This window comes from Ovis aries, chromosome 14 (assembly GCF_016772045.2).
Source record: "Ovis aries strain OAR_USU_Benz2616 breed Rambouillet chromosome 14, ARS-UI_Ramb_v3.0, whole genome shotgun sequence".
Lineage (NCBI taxonomy): Eukaryota > Metazoa > Chordata > Mammalia > Artiodactyla > Bovidae > Ovis > Ovis aries.
Genome location: NC_056067.1, coordinates 55,302,180 through 55,321,142, shown reverse-complemented (window position 1 = coordinate 55,321,142; position 18,963 = coordinate 55,302,180). Strand labels below are relative to the sequence as shown.

Below are 18,963 nucleotides of genomic sequence, written 5' to 3'. Positions count from 1 at the left end.
GCTTAGAATGCTCTGTTTTGAGGTAGTGAGCTACCTATGACAGGAGTACAAGCAAAGTTGAATGACCAGAGGTCAGGATGCTTAAGATTTTGGCCTTGGTGGGAAGTTGGAGTCAGGTTTCCATCCCCTTCCCTGTCCCAGCCTTTGCAATATACTCAGAAAGAAATAGACCTTATCATTGTCCAGCTTGAGTAGGACGTGAGGTTTAACCAAATGGCCTGCCCCCTGGCTGAGATCAAGGGAGATTTGAACACAGATCAGTCTAGAATGAGCCAGGAAAATCCAATAGGATAAGTGTTCCCAGAAGCCTGAATGAGGGGGTCTGTGGAATCCTGGGGCAGCTGCAGAAGGCAGCCTCAGTTTTCCCTGTCTGAAGAATGGGTTGGTGGGAAGAGACTGGGGACTGAGGATGCAGAGGCTTTGATCAAAAGGGTTTTAAAGTGAGGAACTGACAAGAGAACTCAGAGGTAGACCCCACAGCTTCAGAACACCCATTCATATGTGACCACTCCGTAGACACACATATGTGCACACTCGCACACATGCACACACATTTTTGCCTTTATTTCTACATCTTGTGTTCTAGGTCTGTGGTTCCTGCTCTCTTCTGCCACCTCCTTTGCTGTTACTGTCTAAATTCTTGTCCCATAATCTCTGGGTGACTAGCTCTCTTTCTGTCCCTCACTCTTGTATGTATTTTTCTCATTCATCAAAACTCTTTCCACATCCCCCTCTTTATTGCTAAGTATTTCCCTCTGGATCCCTCCCTCTGCGCCCACCCCCATACCCAGGTGGAAGTTTTCAACCAAATCAAAGGCAGGCAGGACAGCCGAAGCCGAAGCCGATGCTGACTCCTTCAGCACACACAGGGAGGGAGGGCGAGCCCCGGGGAAATCTGGAAATCGTTACCCACCCCCTCACCCCCATCCTCCCTCTACCGCTGGAGGTGGGCTGTCCTGGCAGAGGGAGGAGGTAGCTAAGAAGGCTGGGACCTTGTAGGGAAGGGGGGTGGTGTTTCTCGTGGATTCCCTGATGTGCTGGGTGACTCTGTCCTCCTTCCACTCTGTTTGTCTATTTCTGGGTCTCTGACACGCCCCCAGGTTCCAGTCCCTCGCTCTCTGCTGCCCGGTCTCTGGGTCTCAGACTCTAAACTCTCAATTTCTATGCCCCTCCCTCCCCCCGCCTTTTACCCTCCTTTCCCTCTGGGTCTCCCCCCACCATTAATCTGAGCTTTTGTCCCCTTCTTGGGGGTCTCTGCACTCTCTCAAAATCCCGGTTCCTCCATGCCTGAGTCTCTTATTCTATCCATCCAGCCACACACTAATAGGCCCTCCATTGGCTGCGTTCAGGGTGGGCGGGTTCTGTCACCCGGGGCGACAGCAACAACAAGCCTGCTCCTGCTAGGCTACCGGGCAGGGTTGGGACCATGGCGGGTCGGACCCTAGCTCTGCGCTACGGTCCCCCGTGGTCCCCCATCTCTGGGACCGAGGTGCCTGGATCCTGGCCCAACTGGCATCTCACGAGCAGTGGCGTGGCCCACCGCTTTATCCCGCCCGTGTCCTTCCCCCCGCCCACTGTGCAGGTGAGAGGACCTTAGCCTCTTGGCCAAGAGGAGACTGGGGTCCCAGACTCAAGGAGCCTGGAGATTCAGACACTTGCTGAGAGAAAGGGCGATTTGGGGCTTCGACTCCTGTCTGACTGAAGGGGGAGGGTCTCAGGGTCTGGGGCCGAGAGAGGAGGCGCCAGCTAACCCAGATGCCTGGAACTGGCGGGAGGAAAGGGCTGGGAGCTGACCAGACGCCTGAGTCCTTTCAGCTGACGGCCCGCACCTTCTGCTCAGTCCACGGTCGCGGAGCCCCTGCCCCCGGCCGCAAAGCAGGATTTGCATATCTGGGCTTTCGACGAGGTCATCAGCAGATGGGAGACAACCTCGGGCTCAGCTCTAGTGCCTAAGACCCACGGAGGGCCCTACGCCCAGCCCAAGACCTCAGAACCTGCGAACCCCACCCGGACTGTGGGGATCAAGGATTTAAGGGAAAAAGTAAGATTCCGGGATGCCCAGGTCCGGGGTAGACAGGGCTGGGGGCCGCACTGGAATCCCGTGCACCCTCACGCTGGGTCCCCGCCTCGCCTTCTCTCAGCTCAGACATCGCGGCCGGCGTCTCCCTCTGATCACCAAGGACCAGTGCAGTGAGACGAAGGCGCAGTACGGCGGCTGGCCCGACCTGGACCGGGGCCCCACCTCCTACTTCGGGCCCCAGCCCCTAGAGCTTGCGGACCACCACCGAGGGGGCCCTTCCCAGGTAGCAGAGAACCGCAGTGGCAGCATCTGGCAGAACTTTGAGCGCCTGGGGTGGGGGGAACCCCCCCTCAGAAGCTAGGAACCCGGCTGAGACCCTAGCGCCGGGTCAGAAGAAACTCTAAGTCTAGGGGCTAAAGAATGGGACCGAATCTGAAGTTGCATAGACTAGGGGAGGGGTTTGGCACTTTAGAAGCGGAGCCAGGAGGAGGCAGGGACTGGAAGCCCGAAAGCCCAGCTCTGAGGCAGGTCTAGTAAATCTTGGGGCGGGCCTAGGAGCTAGGGGCGGAGCTACGCAGCCTAAAGTACTCGTGGGCGGAGCTCGAATATCCTGAGGCGGGTTTGATAACCAGAGAAAGGGCTGGCTTCTCCTCTTAGGGTAAAGTAAGGGGGAATGGTTTCTGCTGAATTCCAGTGGCGGGACCAATCTAGGGGAGGAGCCAGGGAGGTCTTTCAGTGACTGGGGACTTGGCGGGCAGAATACTTGGATTTTGGAGGTGAGGCTAGTAAGGGTTTTGCCTTGGGGAGCGAAGTTGAAGTGCTGCTGCTGCTGCTGCTGCTAAGTCGCTTCAGTCGTGTCCGACTCTGTGCGACCCCGTAGACGGCAGCCCACCAAGGCTCTGCCGTCCCTAGGATTCTCCAGGCAAGGACACTGGAGTGGGTTGCCATTTCCTTCTCCAATGCATGAAAGTGAAAAGTGAAAGTGAATTCGCTCAGTCATGTCCAACTCTTAGCGACCCCATGGACTGCAGCCCACCAGGCTCTTCTGTCCATGGGATTTTCCAGGCAAGAGTACTGGAGTGGGGTGCTATTGCCTTCTCCGAGTTGAAGTGCACTGACGTGCAATTGACCAAGGATTCTGATTCTGGGGGCGGGTAATCAGGGCTTGGCTCAGAGGGGCTGTTGAGACCCAAGAAAGAGGAATTCTCAGTCTGGCACCGAGGGCATGGAACGGGTTATGAGTTTTCTTGCTCATTCCTCCTCCCCCGATCTTTCTCAGGCTTTAATCCCTTGGACCAAGAACCCCGAGCTGGCCGGCCGGCCTTTCACAATTTCTGACCGGGGCATACTGGACCGCCATCAACTCTATCTGACCACTTCGGCCCGGGACTTCCGGCCCTATTCGAAGTGAGCTTGCGTCCTCTCTTGGCCCCGTCCCCCTGCATAACCCCCGCAGAGGCTGGCGGGACACCAAGCCCCCCGGTGTTGACTGACCCTCTCTGACTCAGTAGTCTTGGCCTTCAGTCCCTGCGCGGGCAAGAACCAGAAATTCAGACCCAGCCCCTACCGCTTTTAGCACTCTGGTTTACTTAGTGTCAACTCTCTAGAACTAGGAGCCCGCTGAGGGCCCATGAGGGAGTTCCGGATCTGAGGGCATGGCCCTGAGGGTCTAAGGCTGGCCTCTTTTGGTGTTTGCGTCCTCGGATAATTCCCCAGTCCCAAGCCTCCTAAAGGGTCCCAGACTCCTACAAATGTGTCCTCGAGGATCCAGCTGTGCCCTCCTCATCCTGCCTCCACCCCAACCCAACAGGAAGGAGTTGTCAAGCTATCCTCGCAAGGACTCGATGACCTCAAACTTCGGGGAGACGCCCCAGGCAGGCGGCCACAGCCAGAAGCAGCTGCCCTGTCCGTCCTCCTCTCGACCACCCCAGCAGGCGAAAATCCGCTTGCCTCGCGGCTGCCGGGTGATGCCCGTCGTGCCGCACCGCGGGGCGCTGACTCTGGCTCAGGAATCCTACAACCTCCCGCTGCACCCACTCCGCCGGCTGGACCGCTTCTGCCCGCTGGAGCTGCCCTGGGGCGGCCCCCACTGGAAGCCGGTGTCAGGCATCTACAGCGTGCCTCATGCCTACCGCACCGAGAACTCCAACTACGGCAGCTTGAAGCCAGCGTTGGTCTGAATCAGACCAGCCAGCCCCGCCCTGCACACGCCCCCCCAGACAAGGCGGGGCCAAGCCTGGAAGACCGCGACTAGGGGCTCGCTGGGCGGGGCCCCGCCCATCTGGGGGCGGACCAGATCTTGGCCCTTGGACGGGGCGAATCTAACATCCACTCAATTGCGGGGGCGGGACTTCTGCGGCCGAAGGGGCACAGCTTATCTTACTCGATGAGTTAAAGAGCCTAATCACCCTCTTTGCTGGGTTTGGTTCCGGCATCCTGGCTTTTGGGGCCCGAGTATGGGGCAGGTGGGAATCCACTGAATCCTTTTTGGAGGGGCGGCGTGAGTGGACCCCCACTACCTCTGGCCACAGAATCCAATATTGAAGCTACGCCCCTCCTAAGAAGTTGGACTCAGGCTTTGGCCGGAGGAGCAGCCAATCATCATCGGAGAGTTGTCAGAGGGGCGGTGCTGCAGCCTCTGCCCGGTCCCCTCGCGATGGGTAGAGGCGCGCTCACAAGGCAAGCGGCACAGCTGAGGGCCTCCAATATCTGATTTCTTGTACTCCCACCACGACCTCCCTAGCACCCGGGGATTGAGTCTGTGAAGTCACCTTCTCCTTGGGTGTCTTCTGCTTCGTGGTGCGGGAGCCGCTCAGGGAGTTGGGGGAGGGATGCGCCGTTGAGCCGCTCTTGCCTCTCCCTGACCTTGTCTGCCTCTCGCCCCCGGGGAGATTAGTGTCCAGGTTACCCCACCATGCTGCCACCCTCGGTGGCCTTGCCGCCCCCACAGCCTGCAGGTATAAGACTAGGTGAACACAGCAGGAGAGGCACCAAGGATGGAGATGCTCCAGGTAAGTCTGTAGGGCCCCCTGTGACTCCATCCAGGCCACAGCTGGCAGGAAGTGGGAGAGTCCGGGGACCTGGTAAAGGAGGCCTCTTTCTAGAAGAGTGTGGGGAGGGCAGTAGGCCTGACGGTGGGAGGAGGGCAGCAGGTGGGGCCTGAGGTGTTGGGGTGTCTGGGGTCCCTGGGGTCCCTGGGGATGGGAAATCCTTGAATGGAAGGTGGCAGGCACAGGAGCTGGGTCCCTGAACGTGTGCATGCAGGGCTTGGGGGTGGGGTGAGGATCTGGCTGGCCCTGAGGCACTGGCCTTGTCCCAGGGACTGCTGCTGTGGCTGCTGCTGGGCGTGGCCGGGGTGTGGGCTTCCAGGGGGCCACTGCGGCCGCTGTGCCAGCCCATCAACGCCACCCTGGCGGCTGAGAAGGAGGCCTGCCCTGTCTGTATCACTTTCACCACCAGCATCTGCGCCGGCTACTGCCCCAGCATGGTGAGCTGCGGAGGGCGGGCGGGTGCCACCAACCCAGCTCCAGGCAATTACTCGGGGCTAGGCCCACAGAAGACCCGCAGTGGCAGTGGGGGTGGAAGGGTGGCCTGCCGCCTGGGGAAGGGGCCGGGCAGGTGGGAAGGAGAGCACAGAGGGTCCCTGGGATCTGTGGGGTGCAGTGGGGGAGCTCGGGGGAGAGCTCAGCCCCATGGAAACACTCAAGCTCCCCGCCCTCCAGAAGCGGGTGCTGCCTGTCATCCTGCCGCCCATGCCCCAGCGGGTGTGCACCTACCACGAGCTGCGCTTCGCCTCCGTTCGGCTCCCCGGCTGCCCACCTGGCGTGGACCCAATGGTCTCTTTCCCCGTGGCCCTCAGCTGTCACTGTGGGCCCTGCCGCCTCAGCAGCACTGACTGCGGGGGTCCCAGAACCCAACCCTTGGCCTGTGACCACCCCCCGCTCCCAGACATCCTCTTCCTCTAAGGATGCCCCACTTCAACCTCCCATGCCCACCCTAACTCCCAAAGCCAGCAGACGCTCCTCCCCTCCCTTCCCAATAAAGACTTCTCAAGCTGCACTCTAGTGTTGTCTTTTTGGGGGCTTGGGTGTGTGCACCCATTTGTGCGCGCGCACACACACACACACACACACACAATGGGCCCAGTTTCAGAACCATTTTATACAAAGTCACAGTGTCAGAACTCTAGTAGAAAACGGGGGGTGGGGTGCGGTGGGGGGAAGGGTGATCAGCTCAGGAGGTGTCCATGGTTTCACCTTCTGTGAGAGAAGGAAAGCCACATGGTCAGCACGGCCCAGCAGGCAGGGCCAGGGCTCCCTCCTCCCTCTCCGGGGCAGGCACGGTGGGGGACACTCACTGAGCTCATTGAAGAGGAAGGCGTCTTGGTATTCCTTCATGTATTGCGTGGAGCGCGACTCGTCCAGGAAGAGAGAGTAGACCCGCTTGATGTCGTCCACCTGCACCTCGGTGCCCTGACGGGGGACACAAGACCTCAGGGGGGCCCCACCCAGGAGCCAGGTCATGTCCCACCACGGCCACCTCCTGGCTGTGGGCCCCGCCGCTCCATCCCTCAGTTTCTTCACCTGTAAAACGGACTTAACGGCATCCACTGCAGCCAACAGATATTTACCCAGCACCTCCCATGTGTCAGGCTGGGAGCCACAGAAAGAAACCCAAGGGCCTGAAGTTCCCACCTTCGAAAACTTAAGTTCTGGGACTAAATGCAACTGCCCAGGGAAAGCCCGGAGAGTAGCGTGTGGACCACTCACTCCTCTGACGCTGGCTGGACTCAGCGGCTCACCTTGCGTTTCCGGCACACCAGGCTGGCAGCCGTGATGAGCTGGATGGCATAGCGCAGCGAGGTCTCCAGCCCGATGCGGGTCAGAACCGTGTAGGCGTCCTCACTCATCTCTACATCTTCTTCCTCGCACCTGCGGGCAGGGAGGGGCGGGGGTGTTCAGCCAGGGACGGAGCCATGAGGAGTCAGAATCCTCGGAAGCCCAGAACACAGAGTGAGAAAGGCCACCGAGGCAGGAGCTGGACCTCAAACTCGGGCCTCCGGAGCCTCCCCCTTTCAGGGCTCTTTCCCCAGCGCCAGGCACCCGCACAGCCCCTCCCTTGTCCAAAAAGCCCCGCGCCCCCCACCAGAGGCCACTGCTAGGATGCCCCGCCCAGCCCTGCTTCTGGCAGGCCCAGAGACCTCCCCCGCAGACCTCAGTGGTCCCCACGTGTCAAGCAGGATGGACACCAGCCCCTCAGGCCGGCAGCCTGGTCCTGCCCGGGAAGGCCAAGGGCCCCTGCCCGCACCGGATGCGAAGGATCTGCTTTGTGTCTTTCTCGCTGTAGGGGGAGGTGGAGACGATGAGCAGACGGTCCAGCAGGTCAATGGGGATGCCGTGGGGGCTCTGGTAGCTGGTGCCCCGGATCCTGCAGAGGAGGAGGAAGGGAGGGCCATCAGGGTGACGCTCCTAGAACCCGGCTCTCCCCTCTCTACACTTAGAACACCCCACCCCACCCGCCCTCTCCGCCACAGCCCACTCACTGGGCCAAATACCGCTGAGCCTTCAGCTTAGGGCTGGCGTCACCACCTGACGTGGTAGCCACCCTCTGACTGCGTTGCTCCCCATCCAGAGCCAGGCTGGTCTGAACTAGAGATCTAGGTCTGGGATTACTGGATCAAGGTCCCACTCCTCTGCTGGACCCAGAGCTCCACAAGGGAGGGACTGGGCCCACCCTGTACCCTCACTGCACCTGGCCCAGCACAAGGTCAGGCACGTGGCGGGTACCAGGAAATAGCAGATTCCTGTTATGTGTGGGAGCTGTGATCTATAACTGGGGGCGATCACTCAATTAGCAAGTACTGAACCACCGCCCATGGAGGAAACAGTAACACATGGCTAGGCTCTTGGCAGCCTCTGTCACAATTTTTGGCCACCAGATAGCTTGGTTTCAGGTGTTTCTGTTTAAAGACACCCGATTCAGTATATATTATTGACTTTTCATGCTGAACTCATGCCCACAGCCTCTGAACTTGTGCCTGACGGATGCTATCTAACAACTGTTTTCTCTATACGGTCCATCCCTGCTGTGCTCAAAGACATTAGACAGCTAGCGGACATTTTATAATTTGTTTCATTTTTTGGCTGCTCCACACAACATGTGGAATCCTAGCTTCCCAACCAGGGATCGAACCCTTGCTCCTTGCTTTGGAAGTGTGGACTCCCAACCACTTGACTGCCCGCTAAGTTGCCTAGGGGCCATTTTAAACCACAAAATCATCAGGAACAAACAGCACACAGTGTGACGCCTGTGGCAACAAGTAGACAAAGAAAAGGACGCCTGATTGCAGCCCGTGAGCTCAAACTAGGAGGCGGAGCACTGCCTGCTTTGACCCTCGCCTGGACTGTCTGCTGTGGGCCATTCAATTTTTCCCTGCTCTGCACACATCCGTGAGTGACCGCCAGTGTGGCAAATATCGATTTGGGAGCTACAGATCATCTGTAGCGAATAAGCAGAATCACAAATATGGAACCTGCAGGATAATGAGGAGTGACTGGGTTTGCAGCCTCTCACAGGTGATGCCCCCGATCCCATGGCCTGACCTGCAGCTGCTACAAACACGCTCATTTGGACACCAAACTCCAGCCTGCTGCCTTCCACATGTGACCCAGGGCAAGTCACCGGGCCTTGCTATCCCCCATCTTGAAAACAGGGCCGAGGGAATTCCTAGGTGGGCCAGTGGTTAGGACTCCATGCTTCCACTGCAGGGGGCACAGGTTTGAGTCCTGGTTGGGAAACTAAGATGTGGCAAGCCATGCGGCATGGCCAAAAAATAAAATTAGTAAGATAAGGGGCTTCCCTGGTGGTCCAGTGATTAAGACTCCAAGCTTCCAACGCAGGGGGCGTGGGTTAGATCCCTGGTTGGTGAACTAAGATCCCACAGGCCCTGCAGTACGTGTTTGGCGGCAAGAGGAATGGAACGGAATGGGGCTGAGACGGTATCTAGCTCCTGAGCTCCTTTTGAGGAAAGGCTGAGCCAAAAGCCAGGGACAACCTGCCCATTATCCCTGGTAGTCGCCCCTTTCTTCCCTGTGCTTCAGCTGGCAAAAGGCCGTAGTCATGCCCCTGAGCAGCCCAGGGCAGCGGCTGTGCTGGGTGCAGCCTTCAGGCCCCCGGCTCGCATGAGCTCTTCGTCCCCTGCTTCCTTCTCACTTCCTGTGGACTTTTGAAGATGAGGTGAGGAAGAGCCAGCAGGCAGAACCGGGCACAGCAAAACCCTATGGCAGAGGTTCCCAAGTTTTGTGGTATCTGCTACTCTTCCTGCCTCAGGGGTTTTTCCACTGTATCCTTAGATCAAGAGAAATACTAAGCTGCGTTCCCTTTATTTCTATTCAGCAGTGAGGCATAAGCGACTTGCTCCCTGTTCTCCCAGGGGCCTCCTCAGGGGCCAGCGGGGCTTACCGGGTGATGCCGCGGTTGGTAGCCATGATGAGGACAGGCGCCATGTCACTCTCCAGGGCTCGGTTGAGGAAGGAGAAGCTCTCAATGTCCAGCATGTGGACCTCGTCGATGAACAGCACCTGGGGGCCGTTGGGCAGGTATCAAGCCCACGTCCCACGCCTCTCTTCTCCCGCGCCCCCCAACCTGGCCTGGCCCGGGTACTCACGCCAGGGATAATCTCTGCCTTGCCCTCCTCCCGCCACTCGGCCACCTTGGCGTTGATCTGCTCTCGGACTTCGGACTTGATCTCCCCTGTGTCGCCTGTGGGAGGCAGGGTGTCAGAGAGGAGAAGGGATCCAGGGCCGGGGGTCGGGGAGGGCAGTGGACGAAGGCAGAGAGAGACAGGACGCCGGAGACACAGAGAGCGAGCTGGAGTGGCGACGTGACAGTGGCCGGGGACTCAGAGACGTCCCAGAGAGGCAACAGACGAGCCAAACCACAGGTGAAGAGCGGAAGACGGCAAGAGGGATGGCGGAGAGGGGAAACGCCAGGCCGTCCTGGTGCACGGCGGGGCGGGGCGGGGCGGGGAGGGAGCCTCCCGGCGCGGGTGGCCCAGGTGGGCCTCACCTGAGAAGAGGGCCAGGAAGCCCTGGGTGCGGGAGTTGATGACGTCGATCTCGTGGAGAGACACCGTGTGCACCACCTCCTTGCGCTTCTGCAGCTCCCCGTCTGGGCACTGCACGAACTTGGTCTGTGGGGCCGGGGCGGGGTAGACAAGGGCAGAAAAGAGCATGAAGCGGGGGCCCCGGGGGCTGTCGAGGGGAGACGGGCTCCCTGGAATGGAGCTAGGAATCCAGATGGGGGTGATGCAGAAACCCCAGGCCTGAGGGGTAAAGACTAGGGCAGCCCAGAGCACTGAAGGATACAGGGGTTCCTGGAGGACCCCAGAAACCCCTGGCTGTTCTGGAGGGTATGGGGAGGCACCAGGAGGGCCAGGGACACAGGGCTGGGATGACAGGAGGGTCTGGACCCTGCAGACGCCAGGGGCAGGGGGGAGAGAGAAACGTGCTGGTGCCTGAGCGAGGGGACCCAGGAGCCCTGCCCACCTGGGAGCCCATGGCGTCATAGTCGCGAGCCCGTGTGAAAGAGCGTCCCAGCTTGGAGATCTTGCCTGTGGCCTTGTCGATGGTGATCACGTCCCTGCAGGGGAAGGCGGGCAGGGGTGAGGACGGGAAGGGCCGGAGCTCCCCTACCCTGGCCACCGGTGTGGCCCCCACTGCTCACCCGGCCTGGACCTTGTCCTTGGTCAGGGACTCGATCATCTTGGTGCCCAGGTCATATATGGTCTCCATCTCTGTGGTCTTGAGGGTCAGCTTGCCGACTTTGGAGCCCTGAGGGGTGACAGGTAAGGGGTTTAGAGGGGGCCCTGATGTCTCCCCAGCACAGCTTCAGAACCAGCATGACATGGGGCAGTGCTGGGGGCTTGATGAAGATATGCACTGTCACAGCCTCGGTGACAGCTTTGTGGCTATGTGTATGTCAAAACCTAAAATCCTGAAAACTTTCTGGGGCATGGCTTATTGGAGGTCAGTTGCGCCTTAATAAAGCTTTAAAAATCCAGTAAAGGGGACTTGCCTGGAAATCCAGCGGATAAGACTCTGTACTCTTAATGCAGGGGGCCCAGGTTCGATCCCTGGTCAGAGAACTAGATCCCATATGCCACAACTAAGACCTGGCTTAGCCTAAATAAATAAATTAAAACCAGTAAAGGAACAAACAGGGACTTCCCTGGTGGTCCAGTGGTTAAAACGCCACACTTCCCGTGCAGGAGGCATGGGTTTGATCCTGGTTGAGGAGCTGAGATCCCACACGCCGTGAGCACTGCCCCTGCCCCCCAAAGAGAAACAAAAGCCTAAAAGAGAAAATCTGTAAAAACAACAGGCACCTGAGGTCCCACCGAAGGGTCAAGGGGGCGGGTCCCACTCTAAAATTTGTTTTTCATACCCAAATAAAAGGTGGTCTTTTGTTAACCACATACCCAGAAGAACACAGCTAAACACAGCTAAGACAACAAAAATGCCACACCCCATCCCCAAGAGATAAGCTAAGAAAACAAAATGTCATACACCCTCCCCACCAGATAAGCTAAGAAAACAAAATGTCACCACCCCCCCACCAACAACACCCCCCAAGGTAAACAGTCACCAAGTCTGGGCTTTTCCCAGCATATCCTGTCTCACCTGTTTCCTGGAGTTGTTTCCATAGTGAGATGCTCCCTTTGTAGGGAGAGGTGGCAAGTGGGTTTGGGGAGGGAGTTAAAGGGAGTTTTGGTTGTTCATTTTCAGTTTTTCTTTTTGGCTGTGCTGGGTCTTGGCCGGGGCATGCGGATCTTAATTCCCTGGCCAGGGATCGAACCCAGGCCCCCTGCATTGGAAGCATAGAGTCCCAGCCACTGGACCACCAGGAAGTCCCCGGTTGTTCATTTTGATGAGGGTATATCCATGGATTTCTTCTGTAACCTCTTTAAACTCTAATTTAAAGAACTATCTGGGAAATAGCTTTCCCTATACTTAGACTCTTCCACATTGTTTTTTTTTCTACCGTGTTTTTAAAATTCAAAATTTAATTGCCAATAGATAAGACTAATTTAGGAGGCTGTTACAAGTGCTAAAAGTGCAGTTGACCGCAGTTATTCACTTTAAGTCTATTTCCACTGAAAATGAGAAGCTAATGAAAAAAGAGGAGGGTGTTCCTGCAAGACACAGAAACAGAAGGTAGGACTGTGCATCAGGTCAATGGATTTGAAGCAATTTTAGACTTCCTTTTATTTTGCATTTTATTAACACCTGTAACTTAATATTTAACAGAGAACTACAAACACTGCTGAACCTCGAAGACATACACAAAAAGTCATATATTCTTAGATTCCATCAGAGGCAAGTCCATTAAGACAGGAAGTAGATTTGTGGTTGCCAGGGACTGCAGGTGGCGTGGGAGGGGAGGAGGAGCAACTCTGAAAGGGTTGATGGTTAGTTTATGTTGTGTGATTTTATGTCAGTGAAAAACAGACCTACAGAAAAACTGAAAGAGAGAGAAAGAGATGAAGGGGAAACCAGACTATGACAGAAGACTTAAAAGACATATAAGTTTTTAAAATGGGCAGTCTTGGAATACACAGTTGGGTGATAAAAGCTAATGAAACTCCAACGGGTGAGGGCGGCTATTTCTATGGGGTACTGTGGAAAGAGGCAGAGGAAGGGGCAGGGTTGGAGGTGCTGGCTAAGTTTTAGGGTTTTTTTAAATCTTTTTTTAAAGTTTTTTTTTTTTGGATGTGGACCATTTCTTAAAGTCCTTATTGAATTTGTTATAATATTGCTTCTGCTTTGCCTTGGTTTTATGGCTGAGAGGCGCGTAGGATCTTAGCTCCCTGACCAGGAATTGAATCTGTGGTGGAATTGCGGAGTCCTAACCACTGGACCACCAGGAAGTCCTGTTAATTCTTACTGTTAGTACTGTTAGTACAGTTGAGGTACTAAGATTTATAAATCCAACGGGTCTGTAAGCCTAACTATTAGGAATTAACTGTGAGAAACTTCAAGACCTCCTCCGTCATTCCATTGCTTGGTTTGTTTTTTGGGGCAAGTATAGTTGATTTACAATATTGCGTTAATTTCTGCTGTACAGCAAAGTGATCCAGTTAGACATAAATATGTTCTTTTCCATATCCTTTTCCATTGTTCCACCACTTAGCTCACTGTGCCCCTCACAAACGGACAAACCGCCATCAATTCAACCGACCCTCTCTTGCCGGCATATGGATGACTCTAAGCTGCATCTCGAACTTTCCATGGGATTCTGACCTCAGTGCAGACCCAGCACACCCTACCCACCCCCAGCCCTTGGGGTAGCCTAGACTTGGGAGCACACTCACCGTCCCTGTGGCCGGCCGATCAATCTGGATCTCCACCACCTCCCCTTCGATGATCTCGGTCTCCTCCCTGGCGAGAGAACAGATCTAAGGAGATAGCTCGCGGCCTGGGCCCTCAGGAACTGCTCACCCCTGTGGGCCCCTGGGCACAGGACGAGCTGGCATCCCTCAGGTGGCGTCCCAAGGCTGCTGGGAGCTACCATTACTCCTGCTTACTTGATGCGCACGCCGATGGAGCGCCGGAAGGCCTGGGTCAGTGCCTCTGTCTTGCTCATCTCCAAGGAGAAGATCTCACTGCCTGCGATGGCTGTGAATGGGGTGTCGGGCCCCAAGGCCTGCGCCATGCCTGAGGAAGAGGGGAGGCAGTTTGGGTAGGTGGTCCAGGCACGAGGTCCTCACATCTCCCTAACCAGCTCTTCTTCTTCAGACAGGAAAAAGGGGCTCGGTGCTGTGGGGCAGACAGGGAGACTTGCAGAAAGTGAGTGATGGCGGGCCATGTTGGGAGGCCCTGGGTTGGAACCCCACACTGCCCAGACCAAAAACTTTATGACTCTACAGTCATGCTGGACCTGCCTCCCAACCTCTGAGAGCTGTTTAGCCTCAGGGCTTGGGGGGGATGAGCAGGGGTGGAGGCAAGGGGCTGAAAGAGGTTAAAAGAGACTGTGCAGGTTCGAATCCCGGCTTCAATGCTTAGCACCAAGTTATCTTAAGAAGCCTAAGCTGCTCCCCAAGCCAGCCTGCCCCTCTGGGTAATGGGAACCATAACATAACAAGCGCTGGCAGGGAACGACATTGCTGCATAGGAGCAATGATAAGGGCGGGCAGGCATGCCCTGGTGCTCAGCCGGGACCCCGATATGTGACCTGGGACCAGCACAGGGAAGGGCCTCCTCTATGGTCTGGGGCCTGGGGTCAGCTGGCAGACAGTGGGCAGTTCCTGCCATCACTCCAAGCTCCGGGCCTCTCTGCCAGCTCCCCTTCCTGGGGGCTCTGCCCAGCTCTGAGCCAAGTCTCCCAGACAGGAAGTCACTGAACCCTCCTGACCAGTGCGAGGTGGCAACTCTTCCTGGTCCCCTTTCCAGAGGCATGCCACACTCTGCACCTGGGTATCATGTTCCGTACTGTCTGTTCAGGAGACTCCCAGACTTCCTGCGAGTCTCAGTTCCAGTACTGACTCACCTGGGATGTCCCTCCTGACAACTGCCACCCCATTCTCTCCCCATCACCCTTCATCGGAGGAGAAGCCTCCTCTGTTCTCTACATGGACGGGACTGTGTCCACTAACACCTGCCCCAGGCTGGAAGCCCCTTAAAGTCAGGACTTTGGTCTTAATCATCTTGGTGTCCCCAAATATGAGTGTTACTTTTTCTTAACTGAGGACCTAGCTGTTGCCTTGAGTCTCACTGCCTGGCCCCACAGTCCAGGCACAAAGGTGAGAGTGAGTGGGAAGAGACTCCAGGAAACCTTCAACAAGGAAAAGATGTCAGAGAGCAGTTTTGAAGGACAGATAAGAGCTCAACAAGGATAAGGGACAGTTGTGAGTAAAAAGCTTTTAAATTACTAATGAATTGCAAAAGAGACTGCTGATTGTCTATACAATGCTCATCTTTCACATCTTCCTTTGTTCCAGAACGCCCATTTCAGTAAGGTAACAGTAGTCCCAATTAAAATATAAAAAAAAGTTTTAATGCCTCTCTCTCTCTTGTGCAGTAGAGTGTGGTCATTAACTTCTAGTCAATAAAATATAAGCAAGAGAATGTGGGTGCCCTGAGACAGCTGCTTAAAAGGAGCTCCCTCTAGGAGGTACACCCTCATTACAATTCCTTTCTCCTTCTTCTTATATGGAGTATGGGTGGGATGGCTGGAGCATAGGCCACCTTTTTGTAACCCAAGGTGTCCCTGACATGGAAGCAAGTGATCTCGAGGCAAGAAGGTAGGAGCCCTCATAGAACTGCTTAACAAGCCTGAATTGGCCTATGTTTAGACTCTTCTATGTGACAGAAGAAAGCCTTAGTGTTTAAGCCACTTCCATTCTGTGCTGTCTGTTAGACATGGCTGAACCTGACCCTGACTTACATGGGAGGATCATCCGGTGAGGCCAAAAGAGCTACTGCCTGGAGAAGCACCTTACCCATGGCAATGGCTGTCTTCCCAGTGCCTGGCTGGCCAGCAATGAGAACCGCCCGGCCAGCAATCTTCCCTTCTCGGATCATCTCCAGCACCACACCGGCTGCCCTCCGGGCCGCCAGCTGGCCCACCATGCCCTGGGAAGCCTGGGGGCAGGAGGTGACAGAACATATAAGGAAGGTGACTTTCTACTGAGCTGCTGCTGCATTTCTACCACCTCCAGGCCAAAACTGTTGGCTAGGCCTTCAGAAAAAAAGGCTTTTCTCCATCCCCATCTTTTAGAGACCTATGTGTGGCTGAATTGTATAAATACAGCACAGCCAAAGATCTGGAACATCATAACACAGTCTCTGCGTTCCCCAGGGCCTTGGGTTCCCTCCACCTGAGGCCTCCCTGGGGCAGCCTTCCCAGCTTGACCCCCTGGGTTCTACCTGCCGTGGCTCCAAGGCATCATCGAGTCCCAGCCCCCGGATGTGGGAGTGAGCGCCTGTGTGCAGGGAAAGAACCAGAAGACACGGTTACCTGCCAGCTCCTGTCAATGCATGGTGTGAGGGGTTGGGGCCTGGCAGGGTCCATCCTACCCCACCCCTGGGCATCTAATCTGCTCTGGAACTCAGGATCCTCCCTGCTTAGATAGGGGGAGAGATGAGGGGATGGTGTGCAGGACCTCCTCCTCTTGGGGGTCCTGGGTGGGTGGGCTCTGTCGAGGGCACTGAGGCCAGGCAGGCACTAGGGCCCATTCTGGATCCACGCTCACTCACCAATACGCTCAATCCGCGTCACATCGCGGATCTCTGGAACCTTGGTTGTGGCTGTCTGGGGTTGGAGGAAGAGGCGTCAGTACAGACTTTGTGGTCCTAGCTGTCCCTCCTGGCCCCCTCCCATGAAACAGTCCTTTTCTCTCCTCCCCAGAGGCAGGCTGGCAGCCCAAACACCAGACCCTCCTTGGCAATCACCCACTAAGGCTGGTGGGTTGACCCCATGACACTGTCAGCCCCAGCTCCCTGTCACCAGGCCTCTGCCTGTGCAGGTCCCTGGGTCCTGTGCTCTCCCCAGCCTCCTCACTGAATTACATCAAACACCAGTCATTAAGGGAGGCCTTCCCTCACCTCAGCCCCTGCCTGGCTAGTTCTAGGGTCTCTGGACGTCCAAGCAGAAGGAAGGGCCTCCCCTGGTAGGTCAATCTCATGCCCAGAAGAGAGACTATTGGATCAACATTCTCAGCTCCAATGGATGCTCTAACCCATAAAGGGCACGGCACACATCTCACTGCTTTACCTCGGGGCTCAGTGTTTGGGGTTTGAATGAATGACATCCTGAGCTCATTCAACAAGCAGGTACTGAGGCCTCCTGTGTCCCCAGCTCTCCAAAGAGCAAAGTCAGACACTATCCTTTCTCACGAAGCGGGGAGAGATCACTAAACACTGCCTGGGATAATTCAAAAACTCAGTGGAGATCCTCTCGGATACTCATGGCAGTGTTATTCATAACGCAAAATATTCATCAGTGGATGAACAGATAAACAAAATATGGGTAGCCATACAACATAATATTATTCAGCCATAAAAAGCTATGAACCTCTGATCCACGCTACAAGGGTAAACCTTGAACACACTATGCTGAGTCAAAGAAGCCAGACACAAAAGGTCACCTGTCATATGATTCTATTTATATGCAATGTCCAGAATAGATAAATCCGGAGATATAAAGTAGATCAGTGGCTCTCCAGGGTGAATACAAAAAGGAAGCCTAAGAAGCCAGCATACTGACCCAGCTTCTTGGCCACCTGCCCACAACCCTGTTTCTGCTCACAGGTCTCCTAACCAGAATGAGAGGAGATACAGTCATAGGACCCCAGGAAAACCCTCTCTTTGGAACCAAGAGTTCAGACTTCCTGATCACCAGTAGGTCACATGCCTCCTCCCTTGCTGTTTGGGACCCTTCCGTTCACTCTTCCTCACAGGAGGTTGGTCACTGCCCCCAAAGCACTACCAGAAGATTGAGAACATACTCCCACTCACCCCTACACAGCCTGTCAGACACTACTTGAGACAGAAAAGAGACACTGATCCAGGAATCCCAAAATTTAGCCATCCCAGCATAAACAGACCTGCCTCCTACAAAACCTTTCCTTTCACCATAAGCCTCTTCTACCCCCTGCTGCCTACTGATCCCATGGAAACAGAGGTCATTACGAAATTCTGCCCCTACCATCCTCTCACACTTCCAATGCTTTATACACACCCATGGGAACTGCGTCTCAGGAGGGTGGCCACTGCCCTTTCCTCTTCCACTTCACCATCCACTGCCCTTTGCCATGACAACAGAAACAGAGTGACAGTTCACACCACAGGCACCATCTCATCTCCATCCTAGCCCCATCTTGACTGGGGTTACCATGAGGACTGAGGCCCCAGGGAAGCCATGTCCAACCCTCAAGCTAAGGCTACATTCTTTCTCTATTCAGATGTTTCTCAGAAAAGTACTTGGGGCCTGGCCCAATATACTTGGTCTCTCCTTTGCGGAGTTCATTCAAGTGATAACTTATTGAGCATCCACACTGGGCATGCCGTGATGAAGTGCTAGGAATATGAAAACAGTTGAAACAATTCCATGACAAGATCTCAAGCCCCTGTGCCCACAACCATTTTCGACTCTGAGTTCTCAACACTCTTTCTTTTGGCTCAAGACTCAGTAAGCAACTCCACGATCTGAAGCTCATACGGCAGGTCCCCGCCTGTGTTTCTCCCTTGTACTCAGGTACCACTCACACCATCAACAACCCAAGACTGTTTTATGGCTTGCAGCCCGAGACACTACAACCCTTATCAGACTTCAAAGCAAAGAAGATTGGAAGTTGGAGTTCCTACAAGACGATGGAGTCGGATATGACCACTGATACCGTAAAAATTCAATTGAACCCAAGATGCCGGGATCCTAGTCTCTTCTTTTTTCCTCCCTCAGATCCAGAAGCCCAGGCCCCCAGCTCCCTCCTTCCTCAGATCCAGGAGTCAAGGTCCTCAGCCTCCTTTCCACTAAGATCCAAGAGTCCCCGTCCAGCCCCCTGCTTGAGACTCCTCAGCCCTCAGCACGCCGACACTCACCACGGTTGCCATGATGCTCACCAACCGCCAATATCCTAGCGGAAACGGAAACGCGCTAGGAACGAAGTGTTCTGGCCCCTCTAGACTGCCAAGTCATCCAAAAATCTCGGTGGTTCTTTATAAATATGCAAACTCTCCTGGTGGGGCGTGGTGTCACATTTTAGGCCCTGCCCACTCGCCGAGGCTGCGTCCATTCCTCTCGCCTCCCGGCTCCTCCTCCTTTTACCCAGAACCTCCTTGCTAAGGCGATTGCAAAACTCTTTTAACGCTTCTTCGGGGAACCACACGTTCCCCACGCTTCCTTTCCTCCTCATCGACCGTCTTCCCTCCCACTCCAATTCTGGG

At 55.6% G+C, this 18,963-nt stretch overlaps 3 protein-coding genes across 3 annotated transcripts; 2 read left to right on the top strand and 1 right to left on the bottom strand.

Moving 5' to 3' along the window:
* Positions 1-1,402: 1,402 nt before the first annotated feature.
* On the top strand, positions 1,403-4,844 carry SAXO3 (stabilizer of axonemal microtubules 3). Its single transcript, XM_012095118.4, has 5 exons — positions 1,403-1,582; positions 1,841-2,041; positions 2,142-2,303; positions 3,300-3,427; positions 3,831-4,844. Exons 1-5 carry the CDS (start codon positions 1,427-1,429, stop codon positions 4,198-4,200), a joined length of 1,017 nt encoding a protein of 338 aa, XP_011950508.3. The 5' UTR covers positions 1,403-1,426; the 3' UTR covers positions 4,201-4,844.
* Positions 4,845-5,009: 165 nt separating this feature from the next.
* LHB (luteinizing hormone beta polypeptide) lies at positions 5,010-6,079 on the top strand. Its single transcript, NM_001009380.1, is given in 3 exon segments — positions 5,010-5,031; positions 5,340-5,507; positions 5,743-6,079. Coding segments are annotated over 3 exon segments (426 nt in total). The 5' UTR covers positions 5,010-5,016; the 3' UTR covers positions 5,986-6,079.
* Positions 6,080-6,162: 83 nt separating this feature from the next.
* RUVBL2 (RuvB like AAA ATPase 2) lies at positions 6,163-18,650 on the bottom strand. Its single transcript, XM_004015366.4, has 15 exons — positions 18,619-18,650; positions 16,276-16,330; positions 15,946-16,001; positions 15,519-15,660; positions 13,605-13,734; positions 13,392-13,458; positions 10,745-10,851; positions 10,567-10,660; positions 10,088-10,211; positions 9,687-9,781; positions 9,482-9,600; positions 7,328-7,447; positions 6,822-6,951; positions 6,378-6,492; positions 6,163-6,279 (listed from the first exon to the last, which is right to left on the bottom strand). The coding sequence occupies exons 1-15, from the start codon at positions 18,628-18,630 to the stop codon at positions 6,254-6,256; spliced, it is 1,392 nt and encodes a 463-aa protein (XP_004015415.1). The 5' UTR covers positions 18,631-18,650; the 3' UTR covers positions 6,163-6,253.
* Positions 18,651-18,963: the final 313 nt, after the last annotated feature.